At 44.2% G+C, this 15,237-nt stretch overlaps 2 protein-coding genes across 4 annotated transcripts in view; both read right to left on the bottom strand.

Moving 5' to 3' along the window:
* Positions 1–12,946, bottom strand: part of LOC132256201 (neurogenic protein mastermind) — a 30,801-nt gene extending 17,855 nt beyond the window's left edge. The window contains exons 1-2 of one of the 3 annotated variants that reach the window (XM_059752464.1): positions 12,609–12,946; positions 9,182–9,779 (exon numbers count right to left, since the gene is read on the bottom strand). In XM_059752464.1, coding sequence (XP_059608447.1) covers positions 9,182–9,571 — 390 coding nt within the window. In that variant the 5' untranslated portion in view covers positions 9,572–9,779; positions 12,609–12,946. Of the gene's footprint in view, positions 1–9,181; positions 9,780–10,483; positions 10,768–12,608 lie in introns of those variants that run through there. The other 2 variants (XM_059752466.1, XM_059752465.1) reach the window with 2 other exon arrangements.
* Positions 12,947–13,044: 98 nt separating this feature from the next.
* LOC132265589 (tetraspanin-11) lies at positions 13,045–15,085 on the bottom strand. Its single transcript, XM_059766317.1, has 2 exons — positions 14,797–15,085; positions 13,045–14,010 (listed from the first exon to the last, which is right to left on the bottom strand). The coding sequence occupies exons 1-2, from the start codon at positions 15,082–15,084 to the stop codon at positions 13,141–13,143; spliced, it is 1,158 nt and encodes a 385-aa protein (XP_059622300.1). The 5' UTR covers position 15,085; the 3' UTR covers positions 13,045–13,140.
* Positions 15,086–15,237: the final 152 nt, after the last annotated feature.

Genomic DNA, 15,237 nt, shown 5'->3' with positions numbered 1-15,237 from the left:
TTCACCACCACCAGCGCCTCATCACCTGTGTGTATTGGACATTAAACAGAGAATATCCCCCCCTCTTCGCGCATTATGCTTCATTTTTCCTTATCAAAATGTACAAGTTTCTTCTCACACAGACACACACGACGAGTGCTTGTTGGATCAACACGTCCAATTCTTCCTTCACCACCCAAAACAGTAGGTGGGTTTCTCTCACTTCTCTCCTCACAGACAAAAATTATACAATTTAGCCAAGAGAGTTGGGAAAAAAGGCATTTGAGAATGCTCTTCTCGACATTTTTCCTCTCCTTCTCCGCCTCACATTCTCTCTCTCTGTCTCTCTCCTCAGCCATTGTGAAACAAGTCCAAGTGAAGTGAAGCACGCGACTGTATAATACAACATGAACTTAGCCAGCACGAAGGAAAAAAATGCCTCCAGATGAACGAGAGAGAGAGAGAGAAGCGACAAAAGCAAGAGAAGAGAGAAAGAGCGATATGATCGTCGATCGCAGACGTCTCGAAGTATTTTGCTGACAAATCTCTGAACACCACAGAATATCTTCCAGCTTCATAATGTACATTAAGAAGAAGAAAAAAACGGAAAAAAGAACCGATAACATTTGTCGCATTTGTCAGAAAAATTGAATTTTTATCCTATAATTTCTCCAAACCAATCGAGAGAAAAAAAAACTACATCCGGCCATTCCCTGACACGATATCGATTTTTCCAGGCCAAAGTTCGAAATCAATTCCACCACAGAGCGGAAACAAAACGATATAATAGCAAGAGAGTCCAAAAGCATATTCTCCCAAAATTCCCAACAACAACAACAACAGCAACAGCAACAAAACAACAACCAACAAAGGCAATGAGAGAGGAACGAACGAGGCGAAAAAGAACTAGAGAAAAACTTCAATGTCGTGCTAATTTTTTCTCTCTTTCTAATTAGCAAAAAAAAAAACGCGAGTGCTGGAATTACGCAACGATCGAGGGGATTCTTTCGCAACACACACACACAATACTCTGGCGCGCTGTGAGTGCGCGAGAAGAAAAAAAAAGTCTAATGCGCGAAAGAGAAAGGATGAGAAAGTCATAAATTGAGTGAAATATTGAAATTTGAATTTTCAGTGGCCGCGAGGAGCATAAAAGCCAACAATTTGTGAGAGCCAAAGAGATTGTAGAGGCGCAAAAAAGCTCCACACTTTGGGGCATCTTGTGAGCATTTGTAAGTGCGCAAGCTTTGCCATGTCTCGCTCATAAGCCAGAAACCCCACAAAACACAGATTGAAGGCTGGCGGAATTGCGATGGATAAAATGCTCACCAGTGCGACAAAATCCGCTTCGGTGCAGTTCAACCCTCATCTAGCGAGTGAAAACAGCTTCAACTCAGTTTGGAAAGGCAAAAGGAACACACACACTCTCTCTCTCTCCTCCCATCACCTTTCAACCCTTAACTTGGGAATTTGAGGAGATTTTCCCACCCACTCTCGAGGCAACATTACAAAGTGAGAACCTCAGATTATCGATTTGTCCAGAAGGAAATTTCGTATATATATATATATAAATGTATCATTCTCACCAAGAGCTAAAATTCAGGCGCTTTAAACGAAAATATTTCTGCAAAAACTTTATCTCTCTCGGTGTCACAAATCAAAACAGTCAAGGCATATTTTTCTGCCCAGATAAGAAGTTATTCATTTGCTAATTTTTCTCACTCTTTCTCTCTCTCTTGTTGAGAAACACCACATTTTTCGCTCTTACTCTCTCTCTATTCTGTTAAAGTCGAAGTGAAGAAAAAATTCTCAGAGAAAAAAATAAACCTCTCTATTTAATCGCACAATTTTATTGAATTTGAAATTCTCCTCCACCTAATGAATGACATTGACGAGTTATCAGTGTGATTCGCGCAAGTATTTCAAATCGGGCGCCACTGATAAAATGATTCACGCTTTTTTCCAGTGCATCTTCAAATGAAAAAATAGAAGAGAAAAACGTTCGACTTGAGCTTGTGATTGAGCAGGATTTTCAAGAAACAACCCGGATTCTGTGTTGTGTGAATGAATCATTCATTGAGAATCATTTAATTTAGAAAAAGTGTTGCTCGGAATCGCAAGTATGCAATTAATTGGGTTTTTTTTCACTCTTTTTATTCTCACTTCAGTGAAACTTTGCGCTGAAAGAAGTGAAAAAACTTTCACAATCTTCCCTGATTTGGGGGCAAATTTGAAAATAAAAAATTCTTAAATGAAATCAAAGTACAATAAATTTAATTCTTGTTTAATGTGGTCAATTTATTTTTAACACAATCCCCATTTTAAGCCTTACATGTTTGACTTTGAATACCAAACACTGTTTTAAACTAATATAACTCATCTTTAACATCCTCTGTTAGAGTGGAAATCGCTCCATATGAAGATCTGTCGCTTTTTATTCCCAATTTTGGCATTTAAATTCAAATGCCGTTGCGCTTGGCCGCAAAATTAATACATTGTAGTAATTAAAAAAAATTTTTGACCATGCGAGAAATGATTGTAAAAATCTCTGCCGGTGTCGGAAATTGATTAAAAATCTAATAGTGCGTAATTCGATGGGGCTTTTCCCCGAAACCCCATCGGGTTTTGTTTCCATAATTAATCCCCACAAGAGAGGGTGAATGACATGAGATATGGCCAATAATGTTTTGTCTCTTTCACCTCGGTAAACATGTTTCGGGTGCATTGTTGATGAAACAAGCCACAAAATCGTTAATTATCACTGAAACATTATTAATGCGCACATTGCACTGCGTCCAACCCCCCCTGCTGAAGGGGGTCAAGCCACTGTCGTCCAATTACACGGTTTGCTCTGCGGCAAAGGCGGAGGCACTCCTGCAATTTGCATTGGAGCCTAATGATGGCGAGAGAGTCTTGATTAACTCGATGACATCACCGATTTCCCCCAAATCTCCGCTCGGTCTTCCCGCATATTGTCCCGTGCACTTCTCCCCGCAATGGATCCGCATTGATTTATGGCATTTTGACGAAATTGAGTCAGGAATAGTGACAGAATCTGAAGAGTAGATGAGAAAATACTTGAAGGCTTTCATGCGGATCAGGAAGTTTTGAGCACGAACCTTTTTCCCTATCCAGAAACTCCTATTTCTCCCTCTCTCTCTCTCTCTCTTCAGTGAATCTGACAAAATTCCATATTCATCAGAGGGCAGAGAGATTACCTCAGAGTTGCCACAAAATGGGCACAAGTTTGCCAGTTTGCCAGTATTTTGCACAAAAGGGGAGAAAAGAGGATTTATAGTGGATTTTTCTCTCTCTCTCTCTCTCTCTCTTGTCGCTCTCTCAGAGACACCGTGTAAATCCTTGAGAAATCATTTCACATCCAGAATTCTGTGCAAAAATCAAGCGAACAGTGAAGATGAGAAGAGAATAAAGTTGAAAAAAATAATCATTGAATCGCGCGCAATGAAATAACTATGCAATTAAAATATCAAGGGCACATATTGTGAATATTTCCCTTGTCTGCGCCATCACAGAATTATTGCTGTTGCAGTAGTTTACAGTCGCAATTCAGTCAAATAGCATTCGGAAAAGTGTGAAAAAGGTGATCATTGACGAAGTTGAATTTGTCAGTGAAACACACTGAGAGAAAGAGAGAATTCGAAGGTAGAGTGAGAGATCATTACGCAAATTCACATCGCGCCATCATCAATCAAATTGGGATGACCTTAAAGTGGAGTGAGGGAAAAAAAAGAGATTTTCATACGTTTTGATTGTGTGATTTTGGTGAAAAGTCAACACACACAATATTTCTCGTCGCCTTCGGGGAAGCACAGCACGTGTATTTGTCAAGCAAAAAGACATTTCGCACCCAAATCAATGATTCAGAGTAAGAACTGAAGCGCTTTGCGCTTCACATTGATAAACATTGAGTCAAAAATACACAAGAATTTGTCTGGAAATGGAAATATTCAGAACACTTCAAAATAAACCTTTAAAAATGACTGTAGAAGATGAAAAATCTTTGCAAATTCACTTGATTACCACCAAATGAGGAAACATCTCTACTGAAGTATATCAAATTGTGTTTCTTTTTTCAATTATTGACTTCAGAACTTTATTTCACAGCCAAAGAACTCAACATTGTTGATAAACTTCGTAGAAAAGTAGCCTTCTTTTTGTGACTCTTTCACTCTCCATCGTTCAATATAACTTTGTCAAATATTGCCATATCCAGAAATTGCATTAGAGGGAATGTTTCTGACCGAAAAGAGAGGTTTTGTGGGGTCAAATTCAAGCGCTTACAGACAATCACTTTAGGTTTTTAGCCCAGAGGGGAAGGCAAAATGACATCCACAGTCCATTTTCCTTCCATCTCTGCACAGCACAGGAATGGTGAGAGTTTTCCTCCCCGTTTCGGATCGATCACGCGACGGTCACTTGGGCAGAATTAAGGGTGGCACCAGCATTTCATACGAAATGTAATCACTTTACTGCGTTGCACACGTGCAAGTGGTAAAACCAAGCGAGGGAGAGAGAGAGAGGGAGCATCATGAAAGTCATCAGCAGAGGCACAAAATCAATCTTGCTTGGGGTGGACGCGCAATACAAGCGACACTTCACACAAATCTTATCATTCAACATGAAATTCCACCCAAAAGAATTCCCATATGAGGCTTTGCGATAGAGCAGAAATATTTGGCAAGATTGCAATCAGTGAGTCGAGTGTTTTTTTTTTTCTCTCTCTCTCTCCCTCTCTGTGAAAATGCAAAGAGATTCAGTGTTAAATTGAATTTGGCCTCGCCATGGAAATCCAACTGAAATTGATGGTAAATAGGGAAATATATTGATAAATTTTGTGCACATACAAACACAACACATCGTTCCTCTCATTCGCACGCAGTACTATTTGGCATATTGCAAAATAATATTGACGCGAGTGTGTGAAAAAGTGAGATAATTCTGTGCAGTACGGCAAAACAGAGCGCTAAATGGGCCTCTCTGCATTCAGCAAATATTGCAATTGTGCTTAGATTTCGACTCTCGCTCCCTTTCACCTCAAACGACCCATAAATATTGGCTGTTGCGCGTCAATTCCATCTGTTTTTGCCCTCCTCAACCATCCAACATAATCTCTCTCTCTCTCTTCCACTCTCTTTCACCCGCCGCTGATGCTGCAGCAGCATGGAAAAGAAAGCCCTCAATGCGAATTTCTATTTGTTGCTCATATACAAAAACTCTAAATTTATCACGCTGTTTGGCAAAAATTCTGTTGCGTTTTGAATTTGAATTTGGACGTCATGCGATATGTGTCAAATTCAGCTTCTTTTTCTCCCACAAAACATTTAAACACACAATCATAGTAAAAGAGATGACGCATTGTCGAAAAATGCATTGTGTAGACGGTTAAACAAATGTGATCTAATTTCACAATATTTTGCCTCTTCTCCGTCTCAACTTTCAAGTGTTTTTCACACTCTTTCAAGGAATCGGTCTCCATATACATATTATATGTATATATTGATCAAATGGTCGCGCCGGAAACCGTAGAAAATCATCGTTGGGCGCAATTAAGGGCGCTGAATCCAATCAGCACAGCAATTGTGCAAAAAGTCAATTGGTGATTGCGTAATTTGAGCTGCAGAGCGGCTTTGGCGACCTTTCGACCTCTGTGTGTGGAAAAATCCTGGAAAATTCTTCCCTCGCGCGCCAGAGACAAATTGCACACACACGCGATCAATGTGCGCGCCCCCCGCCGCGGCGGATCCCCACCACTAACCGCCAACCGTCATTATTCATCCCGAACGGAGTCAACAAAGGAGACCCCGTGGGCGCATGGAGGCATGCGCGCCAGCGATGGGGCAACGCTGGGGGAAGATTTGTGGCGCCACCGCTGAGGAATCCCCTCTGGGTGTCATTTTCACCCGAGCGCGCCCGCATTTGGACAGCCACTTCCTCGGGATCACGCTCACCCGCCGCCCGCCGCCCAGTAAGCTCTCGCCAGCCTCGCCAGCAGTCGCACCGCGTGCGGTCCAAACTTCAAACGGCCTCATCAGCATTGCCCTATTAATTGATTAAACCACACTTCTGCCGACAGTTTGGCAATTATTACCCAAATTTCACGGAAAAAGGCAAATTCTTGCTGTTTCACTCAACATTCACCACCCTTTGACGTGTCTGAAAACATTCTGTTTAACCCTTGAAATGCATTTTTTTATTCCCCCAGAGAAATTCTCATCCTCGACTAATTTTATCCGAAAATATTTGTTTTTTCTACAGACACAATTAAAATGAATAAATATAACATAAATAATTAGGAAAAGTATTTCTGTTTTAAGTCTAAAAATGCGTAGATATAATTTAATAAAATAAAGAAGATCCTTTTTCTGTCATTTAGCACAAACAGCACCAAAATAGGTTAATTATTTTACTCTCAATTCGCAATCAACCAAAAAGAGCATCCAAAGCATTTGTCAACTGGTCAATATGGCCAGATGACAAGAGATGTCAAATCTATACAACATAATCGGACGCCAACAGAGACATCTATTGGCTGAAAGAATATCGTTAGAATATGAAAGAAATCGAGTTTTTCTGTAAGAATCGTATCTAAAGATTCAATCGAGCTGAGAAAAATCACTTTTCCATGAATTGGTCAAACTGACCAGTTCGTTCGAGGGGAAATTCATGTCCAGCGCTTTCCATCAGTGTTCAGAAATTCTAGGTCAGAAGCATCAAATTTCTGGTGAAAGATTTATAAACTTTCGTGTCTCTCAGTCTTAATCATGGTTACTCGGAAAATGTCACAAACACTTTGTGCTCATCAAATGACGTCAAAGACAATTACGACGCCAGTTGATGCAACCGACGATTTCTCTTGCGAGAATCACAATCAATGTTGACAGCAAAACTGTACATAGTTTCTCAGCACAAAATGCACAACAGAAGAAGACAATTGAGTGGGAAGAGAGAGAGAGAGAGAACTTGCAGAACTGTCTTATTGCGATTTCTGGATCAAATCGTGACTGAATTGCAAAGAAAATATGCCTGTTTTGCAACATCCAAATTATAGATTTGAATTAGAATTTCTCCTGTGAAAATTTATGAATTTCTCGTAACATTTTGAGTTATAATTTGACCCAAGATAAAAAAAAACCAAAAACTTTAAGGACTCTCAAATTCAGTCAGACATTCTCTAAGCTTAAGAGTAAATACAAACAACGAGTCAAAGCATTGCGCGTTGTGATCATCTTACAAATTTTTCATGGTCTCAGCGCAACGAGTATCATCAAAACAAAACTCAGTTTTCGAGGAGACGAAATCTCATGTGACGACACACACACACACTGTGGGAAAGAGTGAGATGGTGAGAGAATGGAAGAAGAAATTGAAGGAAAAAGAGACACTTTTTCCCTCTTCTCTACACACACAACAAACACAAGCATAAGCACACAAATCGCTCTCTTTTGGCCACAAGAGCACCACGATTAGCCTCAAGTCTCTGGGCATGAAAATTAAACAAAAATCACTCTCCGCATCTACAAATGGCATAAAATTTGACCTGTGCGCGACAAGGATGGCGCGACAAACGGAACATGAGGCCACGTTTAGGAGTGTAAATACAGCCGAAGCAGAGGAGAGAAAAAAAAGAGTAACACTCCATGCTAATATTGTTATTCTGCGCCCCTCCTCTTGCTCTTGCCACTTTTCTTCGCGCGCCGTATGCTATTTTGTAATAACAAAGTGCAATAAAAAGAACACGCTGAGGTGCTAAAGAGTGAGCGAGACATTCGACATTCAAACACAATATATTTCCTCAACGCTTTCCGCCACACTTTTGACGACGACGACGACAACATCGCGCAGTGACGGCCCGAGTTTGCCGTGTGTGTTCTTGAACTGATTTTCAATTTATCGAGTAGGCAAACGCGCGACGAAAATTCGCAGTAATTTCCTTCGCGCCAAAAGACAGCCAATTTGCAAGCAAAAGAAAAAAAGGGGGAGAAAGAGTAAAACCCCAACGAGATTGTCACACATGGAGAAACATTGTGTGTCATAAATCCCAGGATTTTCGACATCAACACACAAAAAAGAAAAAGTCTGGATTCCAAATAAATCACAGTGCGAGAAGAGATTCCCTGGCTCAAATCGCGCGCTGTGTGTGACTCACCTGAGAGATCATCTCAGGTGGTCTTGCAACATTTCTTTTTGGCGGGAAACGCAGAAAAAATCACACAACGCGCCGCTGCAAAGGGGCAAATAACTTACAGGATTTTCACCATACAAAACGCAAAAAGGTGAAGCCATAAAAGTTAATTTGACTTTCTTGGCAACTCCCAGAAGTTGTTTGTCGCATTTTTTGAGAAGGAAATATTATTGCCAAGTCATGCACAATATGACTTTATATTATTAAGTCCACTGAAAAGTCACGGAATTTATTAACTTTATTCGTTCATTAGCATTTCCCATAGTCGAAACAATCAAATATAGTAAGGGGCGGAGCAAAGAATTGGGTGGAGTTTATCTAATGATATATACAATGAGATTTAACAGCTTATTCGACATCTTGAGAAAGACTCTCGAAGACTAAATGCTGTCGCAAAATATTCCCCACTTTTTTTCTCAACATCGAAAGTTCTAGCGATCTCCGCTTGTGGCGCTAAATATGAGAATTCTATACTATTGTGTGAAATGTCTTAAAACAAATGCTTTAATATAAGATTGAAATATATTTTAGAAATGTCATCAAAATCTGCTAAAGTAAATCCTTCAGAATTTCCTAAGACACTCATTTGAAAATCCTTTGGACAGTCATAAGATTTGTCTAGTGATTTTTTTTTATAGAAATCGTGAAAAATCTAATTCATCGCATCCACTATTAAACGTGAATAGAGAACATTATTTGATTCTTGATCTGATTAGACTGTCTTATGACATTCTTATGGATTCCCGATAGATGTTCGTTGAAAACTTGAATTTCTCACCAGAAATATCACAAATTGGATGAAAATAAAACTTTTAAATTCGTGTTAATCTTTATAATTCTTCAATAACTAGACTTTTCAGGAATATCTGTGGATTGTCTACTGAAAACTGTAGGAAACGTCCAAAGTTATTGCAAATATCGCAAAATCTAGTGAAAATCTTCCCTGATTCCCATGAACGGTTGATGTCTAAACCCTAGAAATATAGCGAAAGGACTCACCACGTGAACACTGCTCTGCAGATTGCCCGCCAGTGTGTTGTCAGACTGCTTCTTGTCCGTCTTCTTGGCCGCCTTCTTGGCCTTGCTCTCGAGGAACTTCTTCTGCAGCACTGTCGTCTCCAAGTTCTGCTGCTCGCACACACTGTGGAAGGTCTGGGTGAACTTGGGCCCAGTCTCGCTCTGCCGCCGCCTGTAGTTCTCGATGCGCCTCTTGAGACGATCGACCACTGCCTGCCTCTTGGGCGGAAGCACGTCGTTCTGCTGCTGCTGCGCCAACTGGTGCTGCAGCTGCTGATTCAACTGCTGCTGCTGGAGTGTGTGGATCTGATTGTTGAGCTGGTGCTGGGCCGGATTGGCGTTCTGAAACACTGGCAGTCCTCCAGCATCCATACAGATGTCGGGCGACTTTGCGGAATGAACGCCCAGAAGCGCGCACTCCACAAATACTGTTTGTTTTTCGGCCTTATCACGACGCACTTTTTCACACGCCACCCACGCCGCAATCACTGGGCGGACCCCCAACAAGTCTCTGTGACGTCACACTCGATCGCCGGCTCTTCCTCCTGCGCGCACACGGCCAAGAGCGTCGTCACCACAGCTGGAAGGACAAGAGAGTGTCGTTAGATCTCTGGCGATCGCATAACAACCCGAAAAATTGGGTAACATTCGTCAGCTCTTTGAGCACACAGAGAAGAAGAAAAAACCCCTCCCGAAAAAGGCCTTTTACTTAATATTTCCCCTTCGCACTAAGCTCTAGAGGAAAAAAGTGTGGCGCGGAATTTTGTAAACAATCATTTCGCGTGATCGCCACACTATTTCCTACTTGCATTGCCGTCTTTCACCAATTTATCGCCTGAGAAGCTCTCTGGGCTCTTGCACAATACGCAGCCAGAGTTTGCGTCTCTAAGCCCATTTCGTTCACTCACTGTGTACATTTATATTGACATGAATTTGAGGACAAGGCGAAGAGATGATGATAAAAAGTGCGACAAGGAGAAGTCTCAAGACACGATGGAAAAACGCGATAAATTCTCGGCCACAATCAATTCCTCTGCAAATTAGGAAATACCAATTATGACCAATTCTCATGCACACGACTTTTCCCGCCACTTTTCTCTGTTGCGCTCACACACACGCTTTTCCACGGACATCCAGAAATCTCCCGCCAAAACTGCATCCCCATTTTCCCCCTTTCACTCACTCACTCACTCCCATCGCACACGCACGCACACACAGTCGGCAAGTGATCGGAAATTGCGGAAAAAATATGCCAGCGAGACAGCAAGAAAGTGTATTTATTACATTAGATTGTTGAATATGGAGTCCAGCGTGAAATGCTCCACCGAGAGAATTTGTGGAGAGACCTGTGTGTCGCTATTCGGCCGAGGCGTGAGTAGCCAACAACAACAACCGACGAAAAAAAAAACAGACGAAGCACTCCGTCTCGGATCAGAGTCGATATTGGATTGAAAGAAGCTTTTCAATTTTCTCTCTTTTTCCCTCCACAATATTTTATTGTACTCCATATGAGATTTGGATCGTGCGGTAATTGTGTGTTGCTTCTGCTGCCAAGTGCTGTTATATTGTCTTTCTCTCTAGCGCCCAAAGAGAGTCTCACCGATCGTCTCTGTGTGTGTGTGCGAGTCACCTGTCCCGCTCGCGCGCACGCACGCGCCGCATCTTCCGTCGCACCTGAACACCCGTCAAATGGCGCAAAGAGCGTCACAGTGGCGCGCGCCAACTCGCTCGCACCCGTGCGCCGCACCCGCGCCAGAGCGAGACAGGCGACGCACACATTCCACCTCCTATTTCACCCTCTCTCGCGCTCACTCACACACGCGCGCGCGCTCGCACACTGCGTCAGAGCGGGAGGGATGGCTGCACGCCTCGTGCTCGCTCATCCTTGCGCCCCTCGCAAGGACATTTGACCGTTTATCCCGTCAATTGCCGCTCTTGGCTCGCAAATTGCTCAACCTTCACATGGCAGACGACGCGAGGTTTTTCGACAAGGAGGGCAAGATTCCTCCGCAAATTTCCCCAAAACAACCAAAGCACCAGGAAAATCATAGCAGAATCATGCGCGCGTTAATGAGTGCTGAACTCTTTAATATAATTTTTAGTGGAAAAATGAAAAAAAGACTCGATTTGAAGTTAAACACAATATGAGGGAAAGAAACTTGATTTATTTTTAAGTAAACAAAGTCTCGAATAATCGATTTTAGCCATCTTTTACACTTGATTTCTCGATTTTGCGACACTGACGTATTCAATTATTCAATCAATAAAAAAAACCCAAGTCATGGCGTGAAATCTCAAGCATTCCAAAGACAAAATGAGTCTTCTGCGTTCGTCCAAACACACCAACTTTATTACTACCTTTCGCATTTACATCACTTCTGGCGAAACTCAAAGAGATTCCAATCAGTTTTAGAGACAACGGAAAGGCTGACAGGAAATCCTTGTGAAGGGTTCCTGCAAAACACACTTCTCAGAGCTGCACGGAAGTAAATACGGAAGCAATTCTCGTTCTGTATCTGATACACATGTGAGCACAGAGCGTGAAATTGAACACCCTTTTGGCAAAGGCAGGTAAATGGCGAAATGTCAAGTAAATTCTTAAGTGGGCGGAGTATATTGAGAGGCGGAGCTTCAGACACTTTGCCAAACATTCGATACCATAATTCGAGGGTGTTTTTCGCCAAATTCTCTATGCTTTTTTGGCCGAGAAAATACAATTTGACGATCAGTAACTTCGTCTGGTGGCAAATTAGCAACATTGTGTGAAGAATTTCTTGGGAAAAAAACAACATTGTCGACAAGTCCGAAAATGCTGAAGCTCACCACAGACAGCAATAAAGATCCCTCGGCAAGTCATTAGTGAAGTGCCTGGAAAAGGTTGAGAAATGGCAGTTTTTGCCCTGCTTCTCTCTCTCTCTCTTTCTCTCTCTCCCTCTTCGTGGAAGGGCACATCTTGAGGCCTTTGCGAAGGGGAAGAGGCCAATGGCACGACAGATGCATGTTGTGCGGAGGAATCGCGTCTCGGGCTGATCGAGGGAGGAAGTGCAACTTGTCGACAGGGCGAAGCCCCTCAGCAGGGCCACATGTTTCCCATTGCGACACCCCTCGCGTGCACGAACGCGACCCGAGACGCACTGCCGAGGGCGAGGGTAAAAAAAAAGCCACACGAGAGCCCCTTTTTTCCAAACCTCTCTCGCACACGATCTCTCGCCATCTCGCTCGCACCGCTCAACCCCTGAAAATCCTCGTCACGCTCGAGAGATTGCTGTGTTTTTGGCACTGCGAGCGAAAATCCTGGCGAGAAATCCTACCAGCAGCATATGCATCGAGCATATGCTGCCACTCACAAGGAGTCACTCTCTCAGTCGTATTTTCACGCATTTCACCCAATTTCCCACACACAACTCACCTGTAAATCCCCAATGCCACCGCGGAGAACACTCTTCTGTCGCTACATGGTGAAAACACCCCCAGAATCAGTCGGGAGAGCCCCAAAACTGAACCAAGAAGGGAAAACCACTCGTCGTTTGTTGTCAACTGTCAAGCGAGAGCGCGACAGAGAAGGAGCGAGAGAGAGAGTCCACCAAAAAACAATCTCTGGAGAGAAAAATCACCACTAAACCAACGGAAAAACAGTCAAAGAGTCCTCAAGGGTGGGAAAACTAAACTCTTCACTCAAGCACGGTGGAAAATTAGGTGTTTTTGTAGGGGGAAAAAGCAACAACACCGAGAGAAACGACGCGACACCCGCGACGAGTGAGAAAAAACTGACGATGCGAGAGAGCAACAGCAACTGCGGGCAGCGCCGCGTCGCGGAGGATTCGCATGAGTGGCAGAGAGTGGGGGTATTTTGGCGGGAATTTTATTGCAAAACGGGGAAAAACACGTGGTGGTGGTGAAAATCGATGGAAAATCTCGCTTACAGCTACACTAAATTTCGCCTACACTAGGTGACTCCGGGAGATGTGATAGTCCGCCGCGGCGGGACGGAAGGTCGTCACGTGCTTCGGCTTGTATTCTGGCGGCTGCACGAACACCTTTCGCACATCCGGGAGGCCGTCGTCGTGATACTGTGGCTCAGGCTGGCGCTGCGGCACGTGCGTGGGCTTCGGCGGCACCTTGGGACGCACCAGAGAGCGATTGCTGAGCCTTGTGGGCGCCGGCGGAGCGACACTGGTGAAGTCCGGCATGGAGATGGACTCCTGGCCAACGTCCGCCTCCACATCCGCCTCGTCCACCTCTCTGATGATCTGCCTGAGTGACATTTTGCGCTTCTGACGCTGCCGCGCGTGCTTCGTGCAGCTGAGAATGATGCTGAGCAGCACACAGAACTCCACAATGGCCACAATCATGCCGGCGCCCAGGAAGATGACGTACTGCTGGCGATACCACAGATCGATCTTGTCATAGCAGCTCTCCAGGTGTCGGAAGCTCTGGTACTCGTGCCGCTGCAGTGACTGACACAGCGACAGATTGATTGGCTTCGGGCCCAAATAGGCGTTCCGGTCACGTGAGTTCTGCAGCACGCAACACGTGAGCGGCACCGTGAGCTCACGATGGCCGAAGCCCTGCAGACGCCACAGCGACGTGTCGTAGTTGATGTCGCTGCTGATGGCGCAGCACTTGAACAGCGTCTGGGCGAGATCCATGGCCGCCGTGAACTGCTCCTTGCCCGGCACGCCGTAGCTGCCCTGCAGCGCGCGCACCATCACCGTCTCGTCCAGGTCCAGGCCCATGCATTGCGGCCACAGCGTGATCAGCAGGCACATGCCGAACTCCAGGAGCAGCAGGATCAGCACCACCAGGAAGTACTGCAGAAGAGAAACCACATTTTGACACGCTTCAAGACTGCTTCTGCACTCATTTGAGCGCCACTCGCCGAACTTTCTACTAATCTGCAATTTGTTGGGATGTTTGCCGCGCTCAGATTGCGTCTCTGCACCCAACAGAGGCAGTCAGTGCGGCAGAATAGCGGACTGGACGAGGGGGAGTGCGAATAATGTCAGCTCGATTTGCTAAACTAGCAAAATTGTGAACAATAATGTCGTGTAAATGAAGAAAATTATGCGTTTTCACGACATTTCAGGTGTCTTTACTGTAATTTATCTCTATATATTATCAAATTTGCGAATAACATGAATTCTAACCTCAAACTTTTAATGGACATTAAGAAATTGAGCTATTTTAGCGTGTTTAGTTATGTTTTCTGCCACTAAAAATTAAGAATGAGACAGAAAAGCTTCAAATGATTAATGCTTATTTTTTTCCCCATTTTTATGATCATAAACCCAATTCTGACACCAAAACAGCATGAATTGGACACCATTTTGAAACACAAATAACTTGGTTTTCAAAAAAGAACCGTGAAATTCATTTTTTGGACACTAATTTCAAACTTTTCTAGTCTCCCAGGCAAACATCTTTAGTCCTATAAAAGGATTGGAAGGAAGAATCCTTCCATCTTGCCCAACGGAGCATGAAATATTGTCAAATCAACACTGAGCGTCCGGAAAATCTCAGCAATTGCAAGTCACGCTGGATTGACGCACTTTTCAGCGAGCGACACAGAAGTGGAGCGAGAGAACAAAGGCACTCACCACAGAGAGGATGCAGTAGGTGCCGGAGCAGGCGGCCCAGCAGCCGATGAGTGCGGCGCAGATGGCGATGAAGCCAGCGCCCGCGAGTCCGAGGGCGATGTAGAAGAAGAGCGGCTGTGGCAGATCCGCCAGCTGCTCACTGGTGGCGCCCAGGAGGCGTGACAGCAGAATCCTCGGGTTGTCGGTGAAGAGGAAGAAGCCGCCGGCCAGCAGCGCCACGCCGCACGCGAGGAAGACGAAATTCGAGGCGCCCAGGACGAGCTTGTGGCCCTGCAGCTCACTCGGCATCGTTCCGCGCGGACACTTTGAGCAACAGACACTGACGACAGGTGCACGAGTGGCTCTACATCTTCTGGCCCAGAGCACAGGAGAGACAATGGTTGTTGTGTGACACACTTGAGATGCGACCCTGCGCGCTTCACCCTGGAGATCTCTGCACAG

This window comes from Phlebotomus argentipes, unplaced genomic scaffold (genome assembly GCF_947086385.1).
Source record: "Phlebotomus argentipes unplaced genomic scaffold, Phlebotomus argentipes genome assembly contig_5, whole genome shotgun sequence".
Classification (NCBI taxonomy): Eukaryota; Metazoa; Arthropoda; class Insecta; order Diptera; family Psychodidae; genus Phlebotomus; species Phlebotomus argentipes.
Note: the sequence above shows the minus strand (reverse complement) of the source record. Positions and strands in the feature narration are given on the sequence as shown.

Coding starts and splice junctions, on each gene's coding strand:
- LOC132265589 (XM_059766317.1), bottom strand. CDS start 15,084: ATGCCGAGTGAGCTGCAGGGCCACAAGCTCGTCCTGGGCGCCTCGAAT. Junction 14,011..14,796: donor CCTACTGCATCCTCTCTGTG/GTGAGTGCCTTT, acceptor TCTCTTCTGCAG/TACTTCCTGGTGGTGCTGAT.